A 25,457-nucleotide genomic window follows, 5' to 3' on the forward strand; every position below is an offset into this window, starting at 1 on the left:
GATATCTGGTCGTGCCTATCAGTCACAAACATATTCAATCGATATTTAACAATTGGCAGTGGTTCTTACTAGATTGCTTGAATTCAGCACTTGTACCATTGTACTCAGAAATTCCATGGAAATATATCACCCCTCACATCTGTCATTCCATTTGCAGGTCGAGCCTTGCAAGCACTATGCAGTTATATTTCCTTTTCCTAGGTCTGTGAATAAAATTTCTTCATGGACTCTTCCTTTCATTAACCTTAATGTCCTTCTATATAACAAATTTTCTTCCCCCCGTGACAAGTGAGTTTACTGTGGCTGCTAATACTCTTTCAGTCAGTCCTGTCGGCACCAGCATTTCGAATGTAGGCCCACCAAAAGGTAAGGTTATTAATTACAAATGTCTATCTTTTGTAAGACTAGGAGTTTTGCGTATCCAAAACTGCAAGAGAGACTAATATTATCAATGTAGGAAAAAGACAGATTGCTACTTACCATAAAGAAGACACAACAAGTTGCAGTGTGTGTGGTTTTTTTAATATTCCTTCCTGGAGTTTCCAATGTTTAATAATATTATTATGATAGGTATAAATTTTTTCACAAGGGTGAAATCTAATTTTGTTGTTTAATTAGCCCACTTGGATGCTACAGCTTATGAAACAATAGTGGGAAGTACCAAACGGTGCAAAGTTAATCGTAACACACAGCCACTGTTGTCCCCTGGCACTGTGACTCCACTGCCTTGAAAACACTGAGCAACTGTATTCCCTGTTCCAAGTTTTGAAGACACAATTTCTTTATGTATGTTCCTTCTGTTAACCATAATGACCTTTTGAAGGAGCAACTTTCTTCTCTCTCATGATGAACAAGTTTAGTGCAGCTACTGACACTGCCTCAGTAACAGTCTGTGGAACTATTAACCTCGATGCAGCCTCCAGAAATCCTATGCCACGAGAAGAGAACAATCTATGAACTGGGCAGAGAGAAGTAGTGTGATCTGAATCTTGGTCTCGGGAAGAAGCATGTACTTAAGTTGGCTAGTCAAGGTTAAGAGATGCATCTGCTGCATTCATTATTTATGGTAGTTGTAAATACTGGCACGTACTATAATCTACATTCAAGTCCAATGTGAAGTGGGGCCACAGCAGCTGAATAGAACAGTGGCCATGTGTGTGCGTGTTGTATTTGTATGAAAGGGTACATGTGTTTCTTCGCCTGATGAAGGACTTTTGAATGCTGAATAATATCCAATCGCCTATTTTTAAATGTTTGTGTCCGATGCTTAATGCCTTTTCTATGTGGTGAGTAGCAATATGTCGCAAGACATATTGTTGTTACTCCATTCCATTCCAGATTCTCCACTTTTTAATGAGGCACACTATCTTTTAAGAATACACTTATTTTAGAATTAGTGTCAACACATTTTACAAATTACTTTAAAAGTTACTCTGTTAACAGAAACTGTGAGTAAACACAGTTGTTAAGTAATCTCCTTTTATCTCTCTTCTCACACGACAATTGATAGGAAATAAAAACAATGTTTTCTCCAGTGAAGACCGTCATTATAACTGAAGCTGGCAGAGAATAAATATACAATTGTACAGCTGATGACACCACGAATATGGCTTTTTCAAACTACTTAACAGCCATAGACAGTCACCTCAGGAAAGTTTTGTATAAAAAAAAAAAATTCCATCCATGTTTATAAACAATACAGAAGTAAATAAACATGTTTCTCAATAACCAAAAGTATTTTCCAGATTAGAGTATGGTGCATGTAATTCAATTGTGTGTTGTTATTGTATGCATATTACAGTGAAGGAAACCTGCTTAAACAGAATAAAGTTTGATTTTTAGCCAATATGCTAATGGAACGCCAATATTGTTAACTATAGTTCAGAGACATAATACAGCCAACAAAGGAAAATTAAGGGAAAAATTAGCATAATCACAAATTTTTTTACAGTGGTGGGAAGGAGTCCCATGAACGACATTCTAACAATTGTGGGCATATCGGTGGGGGCTATCTGAAGGCCACTTTTCAATGGTTTTCTTGAATAACTCTTAAAAACCATGGCTTCCGGAGAAAATGCTTCCCAGTACAAAATTTTTTTTTTGGTCATCAGTCTACTGACTGGTTTGATGCGGCCCGCCACGAATTCCTTTCCTGTGCTAACCTCTTCATCTCAGAGTAGCACTTGCATCCTACGTCCTCAATTATTTGCTTGACGTATTCCGATCTCTATCTTCCTCTACAGTTTTTGCCCTCTACAGCTTCCTCTAGTACCATGGAAGTCATTCCCTCATGTCTTAGCAGATGTCCTATCATCCTGTCCCTTCTCCTTATCAGCATTTTCCACATATTCCTTTCCTCTCCGATTCTGCGTAGAACCTCCTCATTCCTTACCTTATCAGTCCACCTAATTTTCAACATTCGTCTATAGCACCACATCTCAAATGCTTCGATTCTCTTCTGTTCCGGTTTTCCCACAGTCCATGTTCCACTACCATACAATGCTGTACTCCAGACGTACATCCTCAGAAATTTCTTCCTCAAATTAAGGCCGGTATTTGATATTAGTAGACTTCTCTTGGCCAGAAATGCCTTTTTTGCCATAGCGAGTCTGCTTTTGATGTCCTCCTTGCTCCGTCCGTCATTGGTTATTTTACTGCCTAGGTAGCAGAATTCCTTAACTTCATTGACTTCGTGACCATCAATCCTGACGTTAAGTTTCTTGCTGTTCTCATTTCTACTACTTCTCATTACCTTCGTCTTTCTCCGATTTACTCTCAAACCATACTGTGTACTCATTAGACTGTTCATTCCGTCCAGCAGATCATTTAATTCTTCTTCACTTTCACTCAGGATAGCAATGTCATCAGCGAATCGTATCATTGATATCCTTTTACCTTGTATTTTAATTCCACTCCTGAACCTTTCTTTTATTTCCATCATTGCTTCCTTGATGTACAGATTGAAGAGTACGGGCGAAAGGCTACAGCCTTATCTTACACCCTTCTTAATATGAGCAATTCGTTCTTGATCGTCCACTCTTATTATTCCCTCTTGGTTGTTGTACATATTGTATATGACCCGTCTCTCCCTATAGCTTACCCCTACTTTTTTCAGAATCTTGAACAGTTTGCACCATTTTATATTGTTGAACGCTTTTTCCAGGTCAACAAATCCTATGAAAGTGTCTTGATTTTTCTTTAGCCTTGCTTCCATTATTAGCCGTAACATCAGAATTGCCTCTCTCGTCCCTTTACTTTTCCTAAAGCCAAACTGATCGTCACCTAGCGCATTCTCAATTTTCTCTTCCATTCTTCTGTATATTATTCTTGTAAGCAGCTTCAATGCATGAGCTGTTAAGCTGATTGTGCGATAATTCTCGCACTTGTCAGCTCTTGCCGTCTTCGGAATTGTGCGGATGATGCTTTTCCGAAAGTCAGATGGTATATCGCCAGACTCATATTCTACACACCAACGTGAATAGTCGTTTTGTTGCCACTTCCCCCAATTATTTTAGAAATTCTGATGGAATGTTATCTATCCCTTCTGCCTTATTTGACAGTCAGTCCTCCAAAGCTCTTTTAAATTCCGATTCTAATACTGGATCCCCTATCTCTTCTAAATCGACTCCTGTTTCTTCTTCTATCACATCAGACAAATCTTCGCCCTCATAGAGGCTTTCAATGTATTCTTTCCACCTATCTGCTCTCTCCTCTGCATTTAACAGTGGAATTCCCGTTGCACTCTTAATGTTACCACCGTTGCTTTTAATGTCACCAAAGGTTGTTTTGACTTTCCTGTGTGCTGAGTCTGTCCTTCTGACAATCATATCTTTTTCAATGTCTTCACATTTTTCCTGCAGCCATTTTGTCTTAGCTTCCCTGCACTTCCTATTTATTTCATTCCTCAGCGACTTGTATTTCTGTATTCCTGATTTTCCCGGAACATGTTTGTACTTCCTCCTTTCATCAATCAACTGAAGTATTTCTTCTGTTACCCATGGTTTCTTCGCAGCTACCTTCTTTGTACTTATGTTTTCCTTCCCAACTTCTGTGATGGCCTTTTTTAGCCATGTCCATTTCTCTTCAACTGTACTGCCTACTGCGCTATTCCTTATTGCTGTATCTATAGCGTTAGAGAACTTCAAACGTATCTCGTCATTCCTTAGTACTTCCGTATCCCACTTCTTTGCGTATTGATTCTTCCTGACTAATGTCTTGAACTTCAGTCTACTCCTCATCACTACTATATTGTGATCTGAGTCTATATCTGCTCCTGGGTACGCCTTACAATCCAGTATCTGATTTCGGAATCTCTGTCTGATCATTATATAATCTAATTGAAATCTTCCCGTATCTCCCGGCCTTTTCCAAGTATACCTCCTCCTCTTGTGATTCTTGAACAGGGTATTCGCTATTACTAGCTGAAACTTGTTACAGAACTCAATAAGTCTTTCTCCTCTTTCATTCCTTGTCCCAAGCCCATATTCTCCTGTAACCTTTTCTTCTACTCCTTCCCCTAAAACTGCATTCCAGTCGCCCATGACTATTAGATTTTCGTGCCCTTTTACATACTGCATTACCCTTTCAATATCCTCATACACTTTTCTATCTGTTCATCTTCAGCTTGCGACGTCGGCATGTATACCTGAATTATCGTTGTTGGTGTTGGTCTGCTGTCTATTCTGATTAGAACAACCCGGTCACTGAACTGTTCACAGTAACACATCCTTTACCCTACCTTCCTATTCATAACGAATCCTACACCTGTTATACCATTTTCTGCTGCTGTTGATATTACCCGATACTCATCTGACCAGAAATCCTTGTCTTCCTTCCACTTCACTTCACTGACCCCTACTATATCTAGATTGAGCCTTTGCATTTCCCTTTTCAGATTTTCTAGTTTCCCTACCACATTCAAGCTTCTGACATTCCACACCCCGACTCTTAAATGTTATCCTTTCGTTGATTATTCAATCTTTTTCTCATGGTAACCTCCCCCTTGGCAGTCTCCTCCCGGAGATCCGAATGGGGGACTATTCCGGAATCTTTTGCCAATGGAGAGATCATCATGACACTTCTTCAATTACAGGCCACATGTCCTGTGGATGCACATTACGTGTCTTTAATGCAGTGGTTTCCATTGCCTTCTGCATCCTCATGCCGTTGATCATTGCTGATTCTTCCACCTTTAGGGGCAATTTCCCACCCCTAGAACAAGAGAGTGCCCTGAACCTCTATCCGCTCCTCCGCCCTCTTTGACAAGGCTGTTGGCAGAATGAGGCTGACTTCTTATGCCGGAAGTATTCGGCCGCCAATGCTGATTATTTATCAAAATTTAGGCAGTGGCGGGGATCGAACCCGGGACCGAAGACGTTTTGATTATGAATCAAAGACGCTACCCCTAGACCACGGGGTTATCTAAGTACAAAATTACACTGCATTAAATTTCCAATAAATAAAGGTCCTATTCATTCTTTCTTTATGACTACGTTTCTGCATTGCAGAAGATGTAAAATTGCAGATTATCAAAAATAACATTTTAATGATATAAAATTAATGTTTATCTTTAAATGAAGTGGGTCAAAAACAAATATTAGGCTGTAAAAGTGTGGCAAGAGCGGGGAGGGGGGGGGGGGGGGGAGACGGAAGGACGTGTGGATTAGAAGCGCGAGGGAATGTAGGTCACCAGATTGTGTTCATGCAATTATCCCCTTTACAGCTCTGTGAACTGAAGGTCAAACAAGTGATTCTCATTCTGTCTACCCAACTACATCACTACATTCAGCGTGTCTCTCAAGGTTATACCTTCACCCTTCACAGTTCACTATGTATCGTTAACAACATAGTACACAGGCATCTGAGGGGGCTCATGTTTATATATCCTATTTATTAAATGAGTACTTGTTTGCAATTGCTAAGTGAGTTTTTATGTAAAATATATCCTAGTAAACAGTGGCAGCAATGATTAATTTGTAACTGTGATATTAATGACCTATGTAGTGTTGATGGGAAAGGGAACTGGATTGGTAATGTGGCACCTCGCTGCGCTCTCTCTCTCTCTCTCTCTCTCTGACAGTGTATTGTAAAAGGCGTGTAATTGTATTTATAATCACTTTTTAGTGAGTTAATGAATGACCAAGTCACTGCACTTCTCTTACCATTAATTTTTTTTACTGGTAGACTGCATGAATCTCTTCAATTCAAGAACTGCTGGCACTTTGAGAATGGGCTGCACTGAGTGGAGCCACTTACCACACATCCACAGTATCTCTTCCAAGATGGATGTGAATACAACTGATGGGTTAACACTTATCATATTCAAGTCTAGAGCAGTAAACTGCTGTAATACATTGACTTTTTTGAGACATGTAAAATTCTATAAAGCTTAGGTGACCTACTTCAGTAGCAGATACGAGATAATTTAAGCCTGCTGAGCTGAGGCAGAAGTAGTGCATTTGACACCCCGTAAGTTGTGGAAAGTTTTCTAGACAGTGATACTGGAGACAATGAAACAGATATTGTCAAATACATTTGGCACACACTCTTCAGTGTAGTAGCAGCTCCAGCTGTTGAGACGTCTTACAGCACTTAACAACTGGAAATAAGTACTCACTTAATTAACTGACAATAACTCCACTGTACACACAAGAGTTCCGCAAAGCTGTTTCGTCTACTCACATAAGAGGATAGGGCAGGCAATGCTGAGGAGATATAGTAAGTCTGTAAACTGAAAACCTAGCAGCACTCGTGGTGGAGGAGGTCACCTTTCCTAGAAGAAAACTATAGTCGCCATACAGGAGGCTAAGGATCAATTGCCCCTCTAGCAGTGTAGGACAGTCTATATAGACTTACACAGATTCCGTCAAGACGTGTTTCTTATGCTAGTATGATTAGTAATGTGTATCTGTATTCCATGTAGTGTTAAATTTTATGTCAAAGGAATGCTCCCACACATTTATGTGCCACATTGCCTGTGATATAAAAGGTGTGCTGTAAAGGGTCAAAATAAATTTGAGACACCCTGTACTTGCTTCTGGTGATGTAGTTTGGTAGACAGAATGGGGATCACCTGTTCGATCTTCAGCTTAAAGACCTATAAACATGGAGAGTACATGAACACAATCAGGCAACCTATTTTCCCTCGTTTATGGATAAACATTATTTTTATACAGTTCAAACAATATTTTTAATAATCTGCAATTTTTGCGTCCTCTGCAATGCAGAAACTATTAGTCACAGAGAAAAAATGAAACGGACATTTTTGTAGGAAATCTAATGCAGCCAAATTTTGTATTGGGAAACATTTCTGATAAAGCTGTGGTTTTCGAGTTATTCCCCCACACAAATGCTCATGACTTTTAGTATGTTGTTTATGGCACTCACTCCTACAACTGAACAAAAATTTGTAAGTACACCAATTTTTTTCCCCCAGTCCAACTGTTTAGGTCTTCGTTGACTGGGCTAGCAAATCAATGAACACTAAAGATGTTGCCAAATGAATGTATTACTATTTCGCCACTTGGCAGAACAAAACAGTTTTTAAAAATATGAACACACTTTTTCTACTGAAGACTGCTGTAAAGCTTTTTTAAAAAGAAAAATGTACATAAATTTTACATGTTACCTAGTGCAATCCACATTTTATCACGTTTACTTAAAATTTAAATTGGTGATATGTTTCAGAGCCAGACATGACCATTTTTATTGTATAAGAAATAATGAATGAATGACCAGCATAAATTAATGTAAAAAATATTTAATATCACATTTGTTATATAAAAGGCTGATATAGAGAACATATTGCAATTGTGGCCTTCCACCAAACTAAAGCCTCAAAAATATAACCTAAGGATAAATCAAACAGCATCACCACCATAAAGTAATTAAAATTTATATATCTGATGTGTGCAACATTGGCAAAAAAGGGAGGAAAAAGCCATTTCAGTGATTGCATAAACATACAATTGTGTGAATTATTCACACAAATGTGTGTACATGCAATGATAGGAGTGAGGGAAAGGGGAGGAATGTAGTGGGGAGGGGGATAGAGGGGGACGGGGAGGGGGAGGGGAGGGAGAGAGAGAGAGAGAGAGAGAGAGAGAGAGAGAGAGAGAGAGATTCATTAAATAGAAAATTTTAGAAGCGGATGCGCAATTCAATGCAAAGCTCACTTTGCTCAACAAACAGACTCCATTACCAGATGAACAAGTTCCACCATCTAAACCATTTGAAATCAAAGTAATCAAATTTGCTGGTCCAAAATATGCCAGACAGGGACATATTACGAAGAAGGCATATATTGTTCTACTCACATGCACCCTGCACCTGTAACATTGTTCAGGTATGTCAACTGACACATTTTTCCAAACCCTACAAAAGTTTGTGGGAAGACAAGGATTGTCCAACAATATTTACACTGACAACACAACTACTCCCCATTTCAGGCACACAAAGCTGAAGGAGCTCTGGCAGCTCTCACAGCTTGTAAAATGCACTAGTACTGCACCCAGTGAGTCATCACATGAAAGCTCATCATCTCACATGTCTTGGTGGGGAGGATGGTGAGAATTGGAGGTGTGTTCTGTCAAACATTGTCTGAAGAAGGTTTTAGGGTAGTCACAGTTGGATAAAAGTCTTAACACAATCTGGTCAACACAGAAGACGCATTGGGTTCAACACCAATTACACAGGGTGGGTGGGGAATTAAGCCACTGACACCTGCACATTTCTTTGTAGGTGATTGACTCACAACACAGCCCACATGTCCAGAACCACTAGTTAGAAGCAATTTGACGAAGGAGTTTCAATAACACAAGGTTCCAAAATTGTGGAAGAAAGAGTATCCAACCCTGCTCAAAACCTTCCATGAATTACAACAACAAAGAACATGTTCAAGAAGACTCCATATAGGCAATGTCATTCTTCTACAGGAGGATGTTCTTCCACACTATATGTGGAGAAGTCAAAGATAAAATAATCTTCATAAGACACAGGATGTGAAGATACAAACTGCAACCCCATAAACTTCATAAGGGTCCATAATCTTCACATTCTGTTCAACTGGTCATCCCTCTAGAAGTTGACCAAGTTGGGGATGATGCAGGTTTTTACTTTTAATTGTAGACTCTGACAATATCATTTATGACCTAATCTGCATTGTATATTAAATGATTTACAATCTCTTGTAAGAAATAAATCAATATTATATTGGAATCATGATGATGTGTGTCCATAATAGCACAGTGTGCACATTTTAATCTCACACAATATAGAATTTCTACTTGTGAAAGTAGTGCATTCATTATTTTGTATTCATATCCAGTAGTGGTCATGATAACAAGTTTATGCTACTTAGATCACGTACAGAAGCATTTACGCAGTCATTCTGCATGTACCATACAATGCTAAGTAGCCTCTGATAAACACTTCATACTGGTTTGCAAAGCATACATGTAGATGTAATACTGTAACAGAACCGAAGAATATTTGTTGTATAGGTATGCAACTATAAATGTCACAGATCAATTATAAGAGAACAGCACCTTTAGGTCAGCAGATAAGTCTTCCAGTCCTGAATATGTTTGTGACTGATAGACATGACCAGATATCGTATTACTTATATAATACGATATCTGGTCGTGCCTATCAGTCACAAACATATTCAATCGATATTTAACAATTGGCAGTGGTTCTTACTAGATTGCTTGAATTCAGCACTTGTACCATTGTACTCAGAAATTCCATGGAAATATATCACCCCTCACATCTGTCATTCCATTTGCAGGTCGAGCCTTGCAAGCACTATGCAGTTATATTTCCTTTTCCTAGGTCTGTGAATAAAATTTCTTCATGGACTCTTCCTTTCATTAACCTTAATGTCCTTCTATATAACAAATTTTCTTCCCCCCGTGACAAGTGAGTTTACTGTGGCTGCTAATACTCTTTCAGTCAGTCCTGTCGGCACCAGCATTTCGAATGTAGGCCCACCAAAAGGTAAGGTTATTAATTACAAATGTCTATCTTTTGTAAGACTAGGAGTTTTGCGTATCCAAAACTGCAAGAGAGACTAATATTATCAATGTAGGAAAAAGACAGATTGCTACTTACCATAAAGAAGACACAACAAGTTGCAGTGTGTGTGGTTTTTTTAATATTCCTTCCTGGAGTTTCCAATGTTTAATAATATTATTATGATAGGTATAAATTTTTTCACAAGGGTGAAATCTAATTTTGTTGTTTAATTAGCCCACTTGGATGCTACGGCTTATGAAACAATAGTGGGAAGTACCAAACGGTGCAAAGTTAATCGTAACACACAGCCACTGTTGTCCCCTGGCACTGTGACTCCACTGCCTTGAAAACACTGAGCAACTGTATTCCCTGTTCCAAGTTTTGAAGACACAATTTCTTTATGTATGTTCCTTCTGTTAACCATAATGACCTTTTGAAGGAGCAACTTTCTTCTCTCTCATGATGAACAAGTTTAGTGCAGCTACTGACACTGCCTCAGTAACAGTCTGTGGAACTATTAACCTCGATGCAGCCTCCAGAAATCCTATGCCACGAGAAGAGAACAATCTATGAACTGGGCAGAGAGAAGTAGTGTGATCTGAATCTTGGTCTCGGGAAGAAGCATGTACTTAAGTTGGCTAGTCAAGGTTAAGAGATGCATCTGCTGCATTCATTATTTATGGTAGTTGTAAATACTGGCACGTACTATAATCTACATTCAAGTCCAATGTGAAGTGGGGCCACAGCAGCTGAATAGAACAGTGGCCATGTGTGTGCGTGTTGTATTTGTATGAAAGGGTACATGTGTTTCTTCGCCTGATGAAGGACTTTTGAATGCTGAATAATATCCAATCGCCTATTTTTAAATGTTTGTGTCCGATGCTTAATGCCTTTTCTATGTGGTGAGTAGCAATATGTCGCAAGACATATTGTTGTTACTCCATTCCATTCCAGATTCTCCACTTTTTAATGAGGCACACTATCTTTTAAGAATACACTTATTTTAGAATTAGTGTCAACACATTTTACAAATTACTTTAAAAGTTACTCTGTTAACAGAAACTGTGAGTAAACACAGTTGTTAAGTAATCTCCTTTTATCTCTCTTCTCACACGACAATTGATAGGAAATAAAAACAATGTTTTCTCCAGTGAAGACCGTCATTATAACTGAAGCTGGCAGAGAATAAATATACAATTGTACAGCTGATGACACCACGAATATGGCTTTTTCAAACTACTTAACAGCCATAGACAGTCACCTCAGGAAAGTTTTGTATAAAAAAAAAAATTCCATCCATGTTTATAAACAATACAGAAGTAAATAAACATGTTTCTCAATAACCAAAAGTATTTTCCAGATTAGAGTATGGTGCATGTAATTCAATTGTGTGTTGTTATTGTATGCATATTACAGTGAAGGAAACCTGCTTAAACAGAATAAAGTTTGATTTTTAGCCAATATGCTAATGGAACGCCAATATTGTTAACTATAGTTCAGAGACATAATACAGCCAACAAAGGAAAATTAAGGGAAAAATTAGCATAATCACAAATTTTTTTACAGTGGTGGGAAGGAGTCCCATGAACGACATTCTAACAATTGTGGGCATATCGGTGGGGGCTATCTGAAGGCCACTTTTCAATGGTTTTCTTGAATAACTCTTAAAAACCATGGCTTCCGGAGAAAATGCTTCCCAGTACAAAATTTTTTTTTTGGTCATCAGTCTACTGACTGGTTTGATGCGGCCCGCCACGAATTCCTTTCCTGTGCTAACCTCTTCATCTCAGAGTAGCACTTGCATCCTACGTCCTCAATTATTTGCTTGACGTATTCCGATCTCTATCTTCCTCTACAGTTTTTGCCCTCTACAGCTTCCTCTAGTACCATGGAAGTCATTCCCTCATGTCTTAGCAGATGTCCTATCATCCTGTCCCTTCTCCTTATCAGCATTTTCCACATATTCCTTTCCTCTCCGATTCTGCGTAGAACCTCCTCATTCCTTACCTTATCAGTCCACCTAATTTTCAACATTCGTCTATAGCACCACATCTCAAATGCTTCGATTCTCTTCTGTTCCGGTTTTCCCACAGTCCATGTTCCACTACCATACAATGCTGTACTCCAGACGTACATCCTCAGAAATTTCTTCCTCAAATTAAGGCCGGTATTTGATATTAGTAGACTTCTCTTGGCCAGAAATGCCTTTTTTGCCATAGCGAGTCTGCTTTTGATGTCCTCCTTGCTCCGTCCGTCATTGGTTATTTTACTGCCTAGGTAGCAGAATTCCTTAACTTCATTGACTTCGTGACCATCAATCCTGAATCCTGACGTTAAGTTTCTTGCTGTTCTCATTTCTACTACTTCTCATTACCTTCGTCTTTCTCCGATTTACTCTCAAACCATACTGTGTACTCATTAGACTGTTCATTCCGTCCAGCAGATCATTTAATTCTTCTTCACTTTCACTCAGGATAGCAATGTCATCAGCGAATCGTATCATTGATATCCTTTTACCTTGTATTTTAATTCCACTCCTGAACCTTTCTTTTATTTCCATCATTGCTTCCTTGATGTACAGATTGAAGAGTACGGGCGAAAGGCTACAGCCTTATCTTACACCCTTCTTAATATGAGCAATTCGTTCTTGATCGTCCACTCTTATTATTCCCTCTTGGTTGTTGTACATATTGTATATGACCCGTCTCTCCCTATAGCTTACCCCTACTTTTTTCAGAATCTTGAACAGTTTGCACCATTTTATATTGTTGAACGCTTTTTCCAGGTCAACAAATCCTATGAAAGTGTCTTGATTTTTCTTTAGCCTTGCTTCCATTATTAGCCGTAACGTCAGAATTGCCTCTCTCGTCCCTTTACTTTTCCTAAAGCCAAACTGATCGTCACCTAGCGCATTCTCAATTTTCTCTTCCATTATTCTGTATATTATTCTTGTAAGCAGCTTCAATGCATGAGCTGTTAAGCTGATTGTGCGATAATTCTCGCACTTGTCAGCTCTTGCCGTCTTCGGAATTGTGCGGATGATGCTTTTCCGAAAGTCAGATGGTATATCGCCAGACTCATATTCTACACACCAACGTGAATAGTCGTTTTGTTGCCACTTCCCCCAATTATTTTAGAAATTCTGATGGAATGTTATCTATCCCTTCTGCCTTATTTGACAGTCAGTCCTCCAAAGCTCTTTTAAATTCCGATTCTAATACTGGATCCCCTATCTCTTCTAAATCGACTCCTGTTTCTTCTTCTATCACATCAGACAAATCTTCGCCCTCATAGAGGCTTTCAATGTATTCTTTCCACCTACCTGCTCTCTCCTCTGCATTTAACAGTGGAATTCCCGTTGCACTCTTAATGTTACCACCGTTGCTTTTAATGTCACCAAAGGTTGTTTTGACTTTCCTGTGTGCTGAGTCTGTCCTTCTGACAATCATATCTTTTTCGATGTCTTCACATTTTTCCTGCAGCCATTTTGTCTTAGCTTCCCTGCACTTCCTATTTATTTCATTCCTCAGCGACTTGTATTTCTGTATTCCTGATTTTCCCGGAACATGTTTGTACTTCCTCCTTTCATCAATCAACTGAAGTATTTCTTCTGTTACCCATGGTTTCTTCGCAGCTACCTTCTTTGTACTTATGTTTTCCTTCCCAACTTCTGTGATGGCCTTTTTTAGCCATGTCCATTTCTCTTCAACTGTACTGCCTACTGCGCTATTCCTTATTGCTGTATCTATAGCGTTAGAGAACTTCAAACGTATCTCGTCATTCCTTAGTACTTCCGTATCCCACTTCTTTGCGTATTGATTCTTCCTGACTAATGTCTTGAACTTCAGTCTACTCCTCATCACTACTATATTGTGATCTGAGTCTATATCTGCTCCTGGGTACGCCTTACAATCCAGTATCTGATTTCGGAATCTCTGTCTGATCATTATATAATCTAATTGAAATCTTCCCGTATCTCCCGGCCTTTTCCAAGTATACCTCCTCCTCTTGTGATTCTTGAACAGGGTATTCGCTATTACTAGCTGAAACTTGTTACAGAACTCAATAAGTCTTTCTCCTCTTTCATTCCTTGTCCCAAGCCCATATTCTCCTGTAACCTTTTCTTCTACTCCTTCCCCTAAAACTGCATTCCAGTCGCCCATGACTATTAGATTTTCGTGCCCTTTTACATACTGCATTACCCTTTCAATATCCTCATACACTTTTCTATCTGTTCATCTTCAGCTTGCGACGTCGGCATGTATACCTGAATTATCGTTGTTGGTGTTGGTCTGCTGTCTATTCTGATTAGAACAACCCGGTCACTGAACTGTTCACAGTAACACATCCTTTACCCTACCTTCCTATTCATAACGAATCCTACACCTGTTATACCATTTTCTGCTGCTGTTGATATTACCCGATACTCATCTGACCAGAAATCCTTGTCTTCCTTCCACTTCACTTCACTGACCCCTACTATATCTAGATTGAGCCTTTGCATTTCCCTTTTCAGATTTTCTAGTTTCCCTACCACATTCAAGCTTCTGACATTCCACACCCCGACTCTTAAATGTTATCCTTTCGTTGATTATTCAATCTTTTTCTCATGGTAACCTCCCCCTTGGCAGTCTCCTCCCGGAGATCCGAATGGGGGACTATTCCGGAATCTTTTGCCAATGGAGAGATCATCATGACACTTCTTCAATTACAGGCCACATGTCCTGTGGATGCACATTACGTGTCTTTAATGCAGTGGTTTCCATTGCCTTCTGCATCCTCATGCCGTTGATCATTGCTGATTCTTCCACCTTTAGGGGCAATTTCCCACCCCTAGAACAAGAGAGTGCCCTGAACCTCTATCCGCTCCTCCGCCCTCTTTGACAAGGCCGTTGGCAGAATGAGGCTGACTTCTTATGCCGGAAGTATTCGGCCGCCAATGCTGATTATTTATCAAAATTTAGGCAGTGGCGGGGATCGAACCCGGGACCGAAGACGTTTTGATTATGAATCAAAGACGCTACCCCTAGACCACGGGGTTATCTAAGTACAAAATTACACTGCATTAAATTTCCAATAAATAAAGGTCCTATTCATTCTTTCTTTATGACTAAGTTTCTGCATTGCAGAAGATGTAAAATTGCAGATTATCAAAAATAACATTTTAATGATATAAAATTAATGTTTATCTTTAAATGAAGTGGGTCAAAAACAAATATTAGGCTGTAAAAGTGTGGCAAGAGCGGGGAGGGGGGGGGGGGGGGGAGACGGAAGGACGTGTGGATTAGAAGCGCGAGGGAATGTAGGTCACCAGATTGTGTTCATGCAATTATCCCCTTTACAGCTCTGTGAACTGAAGGTCAAACAAGTGATTCTCATTCTGTCTACCCAACTACATCACTACATTCAGCGTGTCTCTCAAGGTTATACCTTCACCCTTCACAGTTCACTATGTATCGTTAACAACATAGTACACAGGCATCTGAGGGGGCTCATGTTTATATATCCTATTTATTAAATGAGTACTTGTTTGCAATTGCTAAGTGAGTTTTTATGTAAAATATATCCTAGTAAACAGTGGCAGCAATGATTAATTTGTAACTGTGATATTAATGACCTATGTAGTGTTGATGGGAAAGGGAACTGGATTGGTAATGTGGCACCTCGCTGCGCTCTCTCTCTCTCTCTCTCTCTCTCTCTCTGACAGTGTATTGTAAAAGGCGTGTAATTGTATTTATAATCACTTTTTAGTGAGTTAATGAATGACCAAGTCACTGCACTTCTCTTACCATTAATTTTTTTTACTGGTAGACTGCATGAATCTCTTCAATTCAAGAACTGCTGGCACTTTGAGAATGGGCTGCACTGAGTGGAGCCACTTACCACACATCCACAGTATCTCTTCCAAGATGGATGTGAATACAACTGATGGGTTAACACTTATCATATTCAAGTCTAGAGCAGTAAACTGCTGTAATACATTGACTTTTTTGAGACATGTAAAATTCTATAAAGCTTAGGTGACCTACTTCAGTAGCAGATACGAGATAATTTAAGCCTGCTGAGCTGAGGCAGAAGTAGTGCATTTGACACCCCGTAAGTTGTGGAAAGTTTTCTAGACAGTGATACTGGAGACAATGAAACAGATATTGTCAAATACATTTGGCACACACTCTTCAGTGTAGTAGCAGCTCCAGCTGTTGAGACGTCTTACAGCACTTAACAACTGGAAATAAGTACTCACTTAATTAACTGACAATAACTCCACTGTACACACAAGAGTTCCGCAAAGCTGTTTCGTCTACTCACATAAGAGGATAGGGCAGGCAATGCTGAGGAGATATAGTAAGTCTGTAAACTGAAAACCTAGCAGCACTCGTGGTGGAGGAGGTCACCTTTCCTAGAAGAAAACTATAGTCGCCATACAGGAGGCTAAGGATCAATTGCCCCTCTAGCAGTGTAGGACAGTCTATATAGACTTACACAGATTCCGTCAAGACGTGTTTCTTATGCTAGTATGATTAGTAATGTGTATCTGTATTCCATGTAGTGTTAAATTTTATGTCAAAGGAATGCTCCCACACATTTATGTGCCACATTGCCTGTGATATAAAAGGTGTGCTGTAAAGGGTCAAAATAAATTTGAGACACCCTGTACTTGCTTCTGGTGATGTAGTTTGGTAGACAGAATGGGGATCACCTGTTCGATCTTCAGCTTAAAGACCTATAAACATGGAGAGTACATGAACACAATCAGGCAACCTATTTTCCCTCGTTTATGGATAAACATTATTTTTATACAGTTCAAACAATATTTTTAATAATCTGCAATTTTTGCGTCCTCTGCAATGCAGAAACTATTAGTCACAGAGAAAAAATGAAACGGACATTTTTGTAGGAAATCTAATGCAGCCAAATTTTGTATTGGGAAACATTTCTGATAAAGCTGTGGTTTTCGAGTTATTCCCCCACACAAATGCTCATGACTTTTAGTATGTTGTTTATGGCACTCACTCCTACAACTGAACAAAAATTTGTAAGTACACCAATTTTTTTCCCCCAGTCCAACTGTTTAGGTCTTCGTTGACTGGGCTAGCAAATCAATGAACACTAAAGATGTTGCCAAATGAATGTATTACTATTTCGCCACTTGGCAGAACAAAACAGTTTTTAAAAATATGAACACACTTTTTCTACTGAAGACTGCTGTAAAGCTTTTTTAAAAAGAAAAATGTACATAAATTTTACATGTTACCTAGTGCAATCCACATTTTATCACGTTTACTTAAAATTTAAATTGGTGATATGTTTCAGAGCCAGACATGACCATTTTTATTGTATAAGAAATAATGAATGAATGACCAGCATAAATTAATGTAAAAAATATTTAATATCACATTTGTTATATAAAAGGCTGATATAGAGAACATATTGCAATTGTGGCCTTCCACCAAACTAAAGCCTCAAAAATATAACCTAAGGATAAATCAAACAGCATCACCACCATAAAGTAATTAAAATTTATATATCTGATGTGTGCAACATTGGCAAAAAAGGGAGGAAAAAGCCATTTCAGTGATTGCATAAACATACAATTGTGTGAATTATTCACACAAATGTGTGTACATGCAATGATAGGAGTGAGGGAAAGGGGAGGAATGTAGTGGGGAGGGGGATAGAGGGGGACGGGGAGGGGGAGGGGAGGGAGAGAGAGAGAGAGAGAGAGAGAGAGAGAGAGAGAGAGAGAGATTCATTAAATAGAAAATTTTAGAAGCGGATGCGCAATTCAATGCAAAGCTCACTTTGCTCAACAAACAGACTCCATTACCAGATGAACAAGTTCCACCATCTAAACCATTTGAAATCAAAGTAATCAAATTTGCTGGTCCAAAATATGCCAGACAGGGACATATTACGAAGAAGGCATATATTGTTCTACTCACATGCACCCTGCACCTGTAACATTGTTCAGGTATGTCAACTGACACATTTTTCCAAACCCTACAAAAGTTTGTGGGAAGACAAGGATTGTCCAACAATATTTACACTGACAACACAACTACTCCCCATTTCAGGCACACAAAGCTGAAGGAGCTCTGGCAGCTCTCACAGCTTGTAAAATGCACTAGTACTGCACCCAGTGAGTCATCACATGAAAGCTCATCATCTCACATGTCTTGGTGGGGAGGATGGTGAGAATTGGAGGTGTGTTCTGTCAAACATTGTCTGAAGAAGGTTTTAGGGTAGTCACAGTTGGATAAAAGTCTTAACACAATCTGGTCAACACAGAAGACGCATTGGGTTCAACACCAATTACACAGGGTGGGTGGGGAATTAAGCCACTGACACCTGCACATTTCTTTGTAGGTGATTGACTCACAACACAGCCCACATGTCCAGAACCACTAGTTAGAAGCAATTTGACGAAGGAGTTTCAATAACACAAGGTTCCAAAATTGTGGAAGAAAGAGTATCCAACCCTGCTCAAAACCTTCCATGAATTACAACAACAAAGAACATGTTCAAGAAGACTCCATATAGGCAATGTCATTCTTCTACAGGAGGATGTTCTTCCACACTATATGTGGAGAAGTCAAAGATAAAATAATCTTCATAAGACACAGGATGTGAAGATACAAACTGCAACCCCATAAACTTCATAAGGGTCCATAATCTTCACATTCTGTTCAACTGGTCATCCCTCTAGAAGTTGACCAAGTTGGGGATGATGCAGGTTTTTACTTTTAATTGTAGACTCTGACAATATCATTTATGACCTAATCTGCATTGTATATTAAATGATTTACAATCTCTTGTAAGAAATAAATCAATATTATATTGGAATCATGATGATGTGTGTCCATAATAGCACAGTGTGCACATTTTAATCTCACACAATATAGAATTTCTACTTGTGAAAGTAGTGCATTCATTATTTTGTATTCATATCCAGTAGTGGTCATGATAACAAGTTTATGCTACTTAGATCACGTACAGAAGCATTTACGCAGTCATTCTGCATGTACCATACAATGCTAAGTAGCCTCTGATAAACACTTCATACTGGTTTGCAAAGCATACATGTAGATGTAATACTGTAACAGAACCGAAGAATATTTGTTGTATAGGTATGCAACTATAAATGTCACAGATCAATTATAAGAGAACAGCACCTTTAGGTCAGCAGATAAGTCTTCCAGTCCTGAATATGTTTGTGACTGATAGACATGACCAGATATCGTATTACTTATATAATACGATATCTGGTCGTGCCTATCAGTCACAAACATATTCAATCGATATTTAACAATTGGCAGTGGTTCTTACTAGATTGCTTGAATTCAGCACTTGTACCATTGTACTCAGAAATTCCATGGAAATATATCACCCCTCACATCTGTCATTCCATTTGCAGGTCGAGCCTTGCAAGCACTATGCAGTTATATTTCCTTTTCCTAGGTCTGTGAATAAAATTTCTTCATGGACTCTTCCTTTCATTAACCTTAATGTCCTTCTATATAACAAATTTTCTTCCCCCCGTGACAAGTGAGTTTACTGTGGCTGCTAATACTCTTTCAGTCAGTCCTGTCGGCACCAGCATTTCGAATGTAGGCCCACCAAAAGGTAAGGTTATTAATTACAAATGTCTATCTTTTGTAAGACTAGGAGTTTTGCGTATCCAAAACTGCAAGAGAGACTAATATTATCAATGTAGGAAAAAGACAGATTGCTACTTACCATAAAGAAGACACAACAAGTTGCAGTGTGTGTGGTTTTTTTAATATTCCTTCCTGGAGTTTCCAATGTTTAATAATATTATTATGATAGGTATAAATTTTTTCACAAGGGTGAAATCTAATTTTGTTGTTTAATTAGCCCACTTGGATGCTACGGCTTATGAAACAATAGTGGGAAGTACCAAACGGTGCAAAGTTAATCGTAACACACAGCCACTGTTGTCCCCTGGCACTGTGACTCCACTGCCTTGAAAACACTGAGCAACTGTATTCCCTGTTCCAAGTTTTGAAGACACAATTTCTTTATGTATGTTCCTTCTGTTAACCATAATGACCTTTTGAAGGAGCAACTTTCTTCTCTCTCATGATGAACAAGTTTAGTGCAGCTACTGACACTGCCTCAGTAACAGTCTGTGGAACTATTAACCTCGATGCAGCCTCCAGAAATCCTATGCCACGAGAAGAGAACAATCTATGAACTGGGCAGAGAGAAGTAGTGTGATCTGAATCTTGGTCTCGGGAAGAAGCATGTACTTAAGTTGGCTAGTCAAGGTTAAGAGATGCATCTGCTGCATTCATTATTTATGGTAGTTGTAAATACTGGCACGTACTATAATCTACATTCAAGTCCAATGTGAAGTGGGGCCACAGCAGCTGAATAGAACAGTGGCCATGTGTGTGCGTGTTGTATTTGTATGAAAGGGTACATGTGTTTCTTCGCCTGATGAAGGACTTTTGAATGCTGAATAATATCCAATCGCCTATTTTTAAATGTTTGTGTCCGATGCTTAATGCCTTTTCTATGTGGTGAGTAGCAATATGTCGCAAGACATATTGTTGTTACTCCATTCCATTCCAGATTCTCCACTTTTTAATGAGGCACACTATCTTTTAAGAATACACTTATTTTAGAATTAGTGTCAACACATTTTACAAATTACTTTAAAAGTTACTCTGTTAACAGAAACTGTGAGTAAACACAGTTGTTAAGTAATCTCCTTTTATCTCTCTTCTCACACGACAATTGATAGGAAATAAAAACAATGTTTTCTCCAGTGAAGACCGTCATTATAACTGAAGCTGGCAGAGAATAAATATACAATTGTACAGCTGATGACACCACGAATATGGCTTTTTCAAACTACTTAACAGCCATAGACAGTCACCTCAGGAAAGTTTTGTATAAAAAAAAAAATTCCATCCATGTTTATAAACAATACAGAAGTAAATAAACATGTTTCTCAATAACCAAAAGTATTTTCCAGATTAGAGTATGGTGCATGTAATTCAATTGTGTGTTGTTATTGTATGCATATTACAGTGAAGGAAACCTGCTTAAACAGAATAAAGTTTGATTTTTAGCCAATATGCTAATGGAACGCCAATATTGTTAACTATAGTTCAGAGACATAATACAGCCAACAAAGGAAAATTAAGGGAAAAATTAGCATAATCACAAATTTTTTTACAGTGGTGGGAAGGAGTCCCATGAACGACATTCTAACAATTGTGGGCATATCGGTGGGGGCTATCTGAAGGCCACTTTTCAATGGTTTTCTTGAATAACTCTTAAAAACCATGGCTTCCGGAGAAAATGCTTCCCAGTACAAAATTTTTTTTTTGGTCATCAGTCTACTGACTGGTTTGATGCGGCCCGCCACGAATTCCTTTCCTGTGCTAACCTCTTCATCTCAGAGTAGCACTTGCATCCTACGTCCTCAATTATTTGCTTGACGTATTCCGATCTCTATCTTCCTCTACAGTTTTTGCCCTCTACAGCTTCCTCTAGTACCATGGAAGTCATTCCCTCATGTCTTAGCAGATGTCCTATCATCCTGTCCCTTCTCCTTATCAGCATTTTCCACATATTCCTTTCCTCTCCGATTCTGCGTAGAACCTCCTCATTCCTTACCTTATCAGTCCACCTAATTTTCAACATTCGTCTATAGCACCACATCTCAAATGCTTCGATTCTCTTCTGTTCCGGTTTTCCCACAGTCCATGTTCCACTACCATACAATGCTGTACTCCAGACGTACATCCTCAGAAATTTCTTCCTCAAATTAAGGCCGGTATTTGATATTAGTAGACTTCTCTTGGCCAGAAATGCCTTTTTTGCCATAGCGAGTCTGCTTTTGATGTCCTCCTTGCTCCGTCCGTCATTGGTTATTTTACTGCCTAGGTAGCAGAATTCCTTAACTTCATTGACTTCGTGACCATCAATCCTGACGTTAAGTTTCTTGCTGTTCTCATTTCTACTACTTCTCATTACCTTCGTCTTTCTCCGATTTACTCTCAAACCATACTGTGTACTCATTAGACTGTTCATTCCGTCCAGCAGATCATTTAATTCTTCTTCACTTTCACTCAGGATAGCAATGTCATCAGCGAATCGTATCATTGATATCCTTTTACCTTGTATTTTAATTCCACTCCTGAACCTTTCTTTTATTTCCATCATTGCTTCCTTGATGTACAGATTGAAGAGTACGGGCGAAAGGCTACAGCCTTATCTTACACCCTTCTTAATATGAGCAATTCGTTCTTGATCGTCCACTCTTATTATTCCCTCTTGGTTGTTGTACATATTGTATATGACCCGTCTCTCCCTATAGCTTACCCCTACTTTTTTCAGAATCTTGAACAGTTTGCACCATTTTATATTGTTGAACGCTTTTTCCAGGTCAACAAATCCTATGAAAGTGTCTTGATTTTTCTTTAGCCTTGCTTCCATTATTAGCCGTAACGTCAGAATTGCCTCTCTCGTCCCTTTACTTTTCCTAAAGCCAAACTGATCGTCACCTAGCGCATTCTCAATTTTCTCTTCCATTATTCTGTATATTATTCTTGTAAGCAGCTTCAATGCATGAGCTGTTAAGCTGATTGTGCGATAATTCTCGCACTTGTCAGCTCTTGCCGTCTTCGGAATTGTGCGGATGATGCTTTTCCGAAAGTCAGATGGTATATCGCCAGACTCATATTCTACACACCAACGTGAATAGTCGTTTTGTTGCCACTTCCCCCAATTATTTTAGAAATTCTGATGGAATGTTATCTATCCCTTCTGCCTTATTTGACAGTCAGTCCTCCAAAGCTCTTTTAAATTCCGATTCTAATACTGGATCCCCTATCTCTTCTAAATCGACTCCTGTTTCTTCTTCTATCACATCAGACAAATCTTCGCCCTCATAGAGGCTTTCAATGTATTCTTTCCACCTACCTGCTCTCTCCTCTGCATTTAACAGTGGAATTCCCGTTGCACTCTTAATGTTACCACCGTTGCTTTTAATGTCACCAAAGGTTGTTTTGACTTTCCTGTGTGCTGAGTCTGTCCTTCTGACAATCATATCTTTTTCGATGTCTTCACATTTTTCCTGCAGCCATTTTGTCTTAGCTTCCCTGCACTTCCTATTTATTTCATTCCTCAGCGACTTGTATTTCTGTATTCCTGATTTTCCCGGAACATGTTTGTACTTCCTCCTTTCATCAATCAACTGAAGTATTTCTTCTGTTACCCATGGTTTCTTCGCAGCTACCTTCTTTGTACTTATGTTTTCCTTCCCAACTTCTGTGATGGCCTTTTTTAGCCATGTCCATTTCTCTTCAACTGTACTGCCTACTGCGCTATTCCTTATTGCTGTATCTATAGCGTTAGAGAACTTCAAACGTATCTCGTCATTCCTTAGTACTTCCGTATCCCACTTCTTTGCGTATTGATTCTTCCTGACTAATGTCTTGAACTTCAGTCTACTCCTCATCACTACTATATTGTGATCTGAGTCTATATCTGCTCCTGGGTACGCCTTACAATCCAGTATCTGATTTCGGAATCTCTGTCTGATCATTATATAATCTAATTGAAATCTTCCCGTATCTCCCGGCCTTTTCCAAGTATACCTCCTCCTCTTGTGATTCTTGAACAGGGTATTCGCTATTACTAGCTGAAACTTGTTACAGAACTCAATAAGTCTTTCTCCTCTTTCATTCCTTGTCCCAAGCCCATATTCTCCTGTAACCTTTTCTTCTACTCCTTCCCCTAAAACTGCATTCCAGTCGCCCATGACTATTAGATTTTCGTGCCCTTTTACATACTGCATTACCCTTTCAATATCCTCATACACTTTTCTATCTGTTCATCTTCAGCTTGCGACGTCGGCATGTATACCTGAATTATCGTTGTTGGTGTTGGTCTGCTGTCTATTCTGATTAGAACAACCCGGTCACTGAACTGTTCACAGTAACACATCCTTTACCCTACCTTCCTATTCATAACGAATCCTACACCTGTTATACCATTTTCTGCTGCTGTTGATATTACCCGATACTCATCTGACCAGAAATCCTTGTCTTCCTTCCACTTCACTTCACTGACCCCTACTATATCTAGATTGAGCCTTTGCATTTCCCTTTTCAGATTTTCTAGTTTCCCTACCACATTCAAGCTTCTGACATTCCACACCCCGACTCTTAAATGTTATCCTTTCGTTGATTATTCAATCTTTTTCTCATGGTAACCTCCCCCTTGGCAGTCTCCTCCCGGAGATCCGAATGGGGGACTATTCCGGAATCTTTTGCCAATGGAGAGATCATCATGACACTTCTTCAATTACAGGCCACATGTCCTGTGGATGCACATTACGTGTCTTTAATGCAGTGGTTTCCATTGCCTTCTGCATCCTCATGCCGTTGATCATTGCTGATTCTTCCACCTTTAGGGGCAATTTCCCACCCCTAGAACAAGAGAGTGCCCTGAACCTCTATCCGCTCCTCCGCCCTCTTTGACAAGGCCGTTGGCAGAATGAGGCTGACTTCTTATGCCGGAAGTATTCGGCCGCCAATGCTGATTATTTATCAAAATTTAGGCAGTGGCGGGGATCGAACCCGGGACCGAAGACGTTTTGATTATGAATCAAAGACGCTACCCCTAGACCACGGGGTTATCTAAGTACAAAATTACACTGCATTAAATTTCCAATAAATAAAGGTCCTATTCATTCTTTCTTTATGACTAAGTTTCTGCATTGCAGAAGATGTAAAATTGCAGATTATCAAAAATAACATTTTAATGATATAAAATTAATGTTTATCTTTAAATGAAGTGGGTCAAAAACAAATATTAGGCTGTAAAAGTGTGGCAAGAGCGGGGAGGGGGGGGGGGGGGGGGGGGGGGAGACGGAAGGACGTGTGGATTAGAAGCGCGAGGGAATGTAGGTCACCAGATTGTGTTCATGCAATTATCCCCTTTACAGCTCTGTGAACTGAAGGTCAAACAAGTGATTCTCATTCTGTCTACCCAACTACATCACTACATTCAGCGTGTCTCTCAAGGTTATACCTTCACCCTTCACAGTTCACTATGTATCGTTAACAACATAGTACACAGGCATCTGAGGGGGCTCATGTTTATATATCCTATTTATTAAATGAGTACTTGTTTGCAATTGCTAAGTGAGTTTTTATGTAAAATATATCCTAGTAAACAGTGGCAGCAATGATTAATTTGTAACTGTGATATTAATGACCTATGTAGTGTTGATGGGAAAGGGAACTGGATTGGTAATGTGGCACCTCGCTGCGCTCTCTCTCTCTCTCTCTCTCTCTCTCTCTGACAGTGTATTGTAAAAGGCGTGTAATTGTATTTATAATCACTTTTTAGTGAGTTAATGAATGACCAAGTCACTGCACTTCTCTTACCATTAATTTTTT

At 39.2% G+C, this 25,457-nt stretch overlaps 1 protein-coding gene across 4 annotated transcripts; it reads right to left on the bottom strand.

The window, feature by feature from the left end:
• Positions 1-674: 674 nt before the first annotated feature.
• Positions 675-23,853, bottom strand: LOC126094789 (uncharacterized). Of its 4 annotated transcripts, none has more exons than XR_007521878.1 (2): positions 12,743-14,717; positions 675-3,105 (listed from the first exon to the last, which is right to left on the bottom strand). XR_007521878.1 is itself a non-coding variant. In XM_049909356.1 (2 exons), exon 2 carries the CDS (start codon positions 4,575-4,577, stop codon positions 3,561-3,563), a length of 1,017 nt encoding a protein of 338 aa, XP_049765313.1. In that variant the 5' UTR covers positions 4,578-4,600; positions 23,768-23,853; the 3' UTR covers positions 675-3,560. The 4 variants fall into 4 exon arrangements, 3 of the variants coding, with proteins under 3 accessions (XP_049765313.1, XP_049765312.1, XP_049765311.1); XM_049909356.1 differs by lacking the exon at positions 12,743-14,717 and adding an exon at positions 23,768-23,853 and having other exon boundaries at positions 675-4,600; XM_049909355.1 differs by having other exon boundaries at positions 675-4,600; positions 14,133-14,717.
• Between the last annotated feature and the right edge of the window lie 1,604 nt (positions 23,854-25,457).

Source organism: Schistocerca cancellata, chromosome 8 (genome assembly GCF_023864275.1).
Source record: "Schistocerca cancellata isolate TAMUIC-IGC-003103 chromosome 8, iqSchCanc2.1, whole genome shotgun sequence".
Lineage (NCBI taxonomy): Eukaryota > Metazoa > Arthropoda > Insecta > Orthoptera > Acrididae > Schistocerca > Schistocerca cancellata.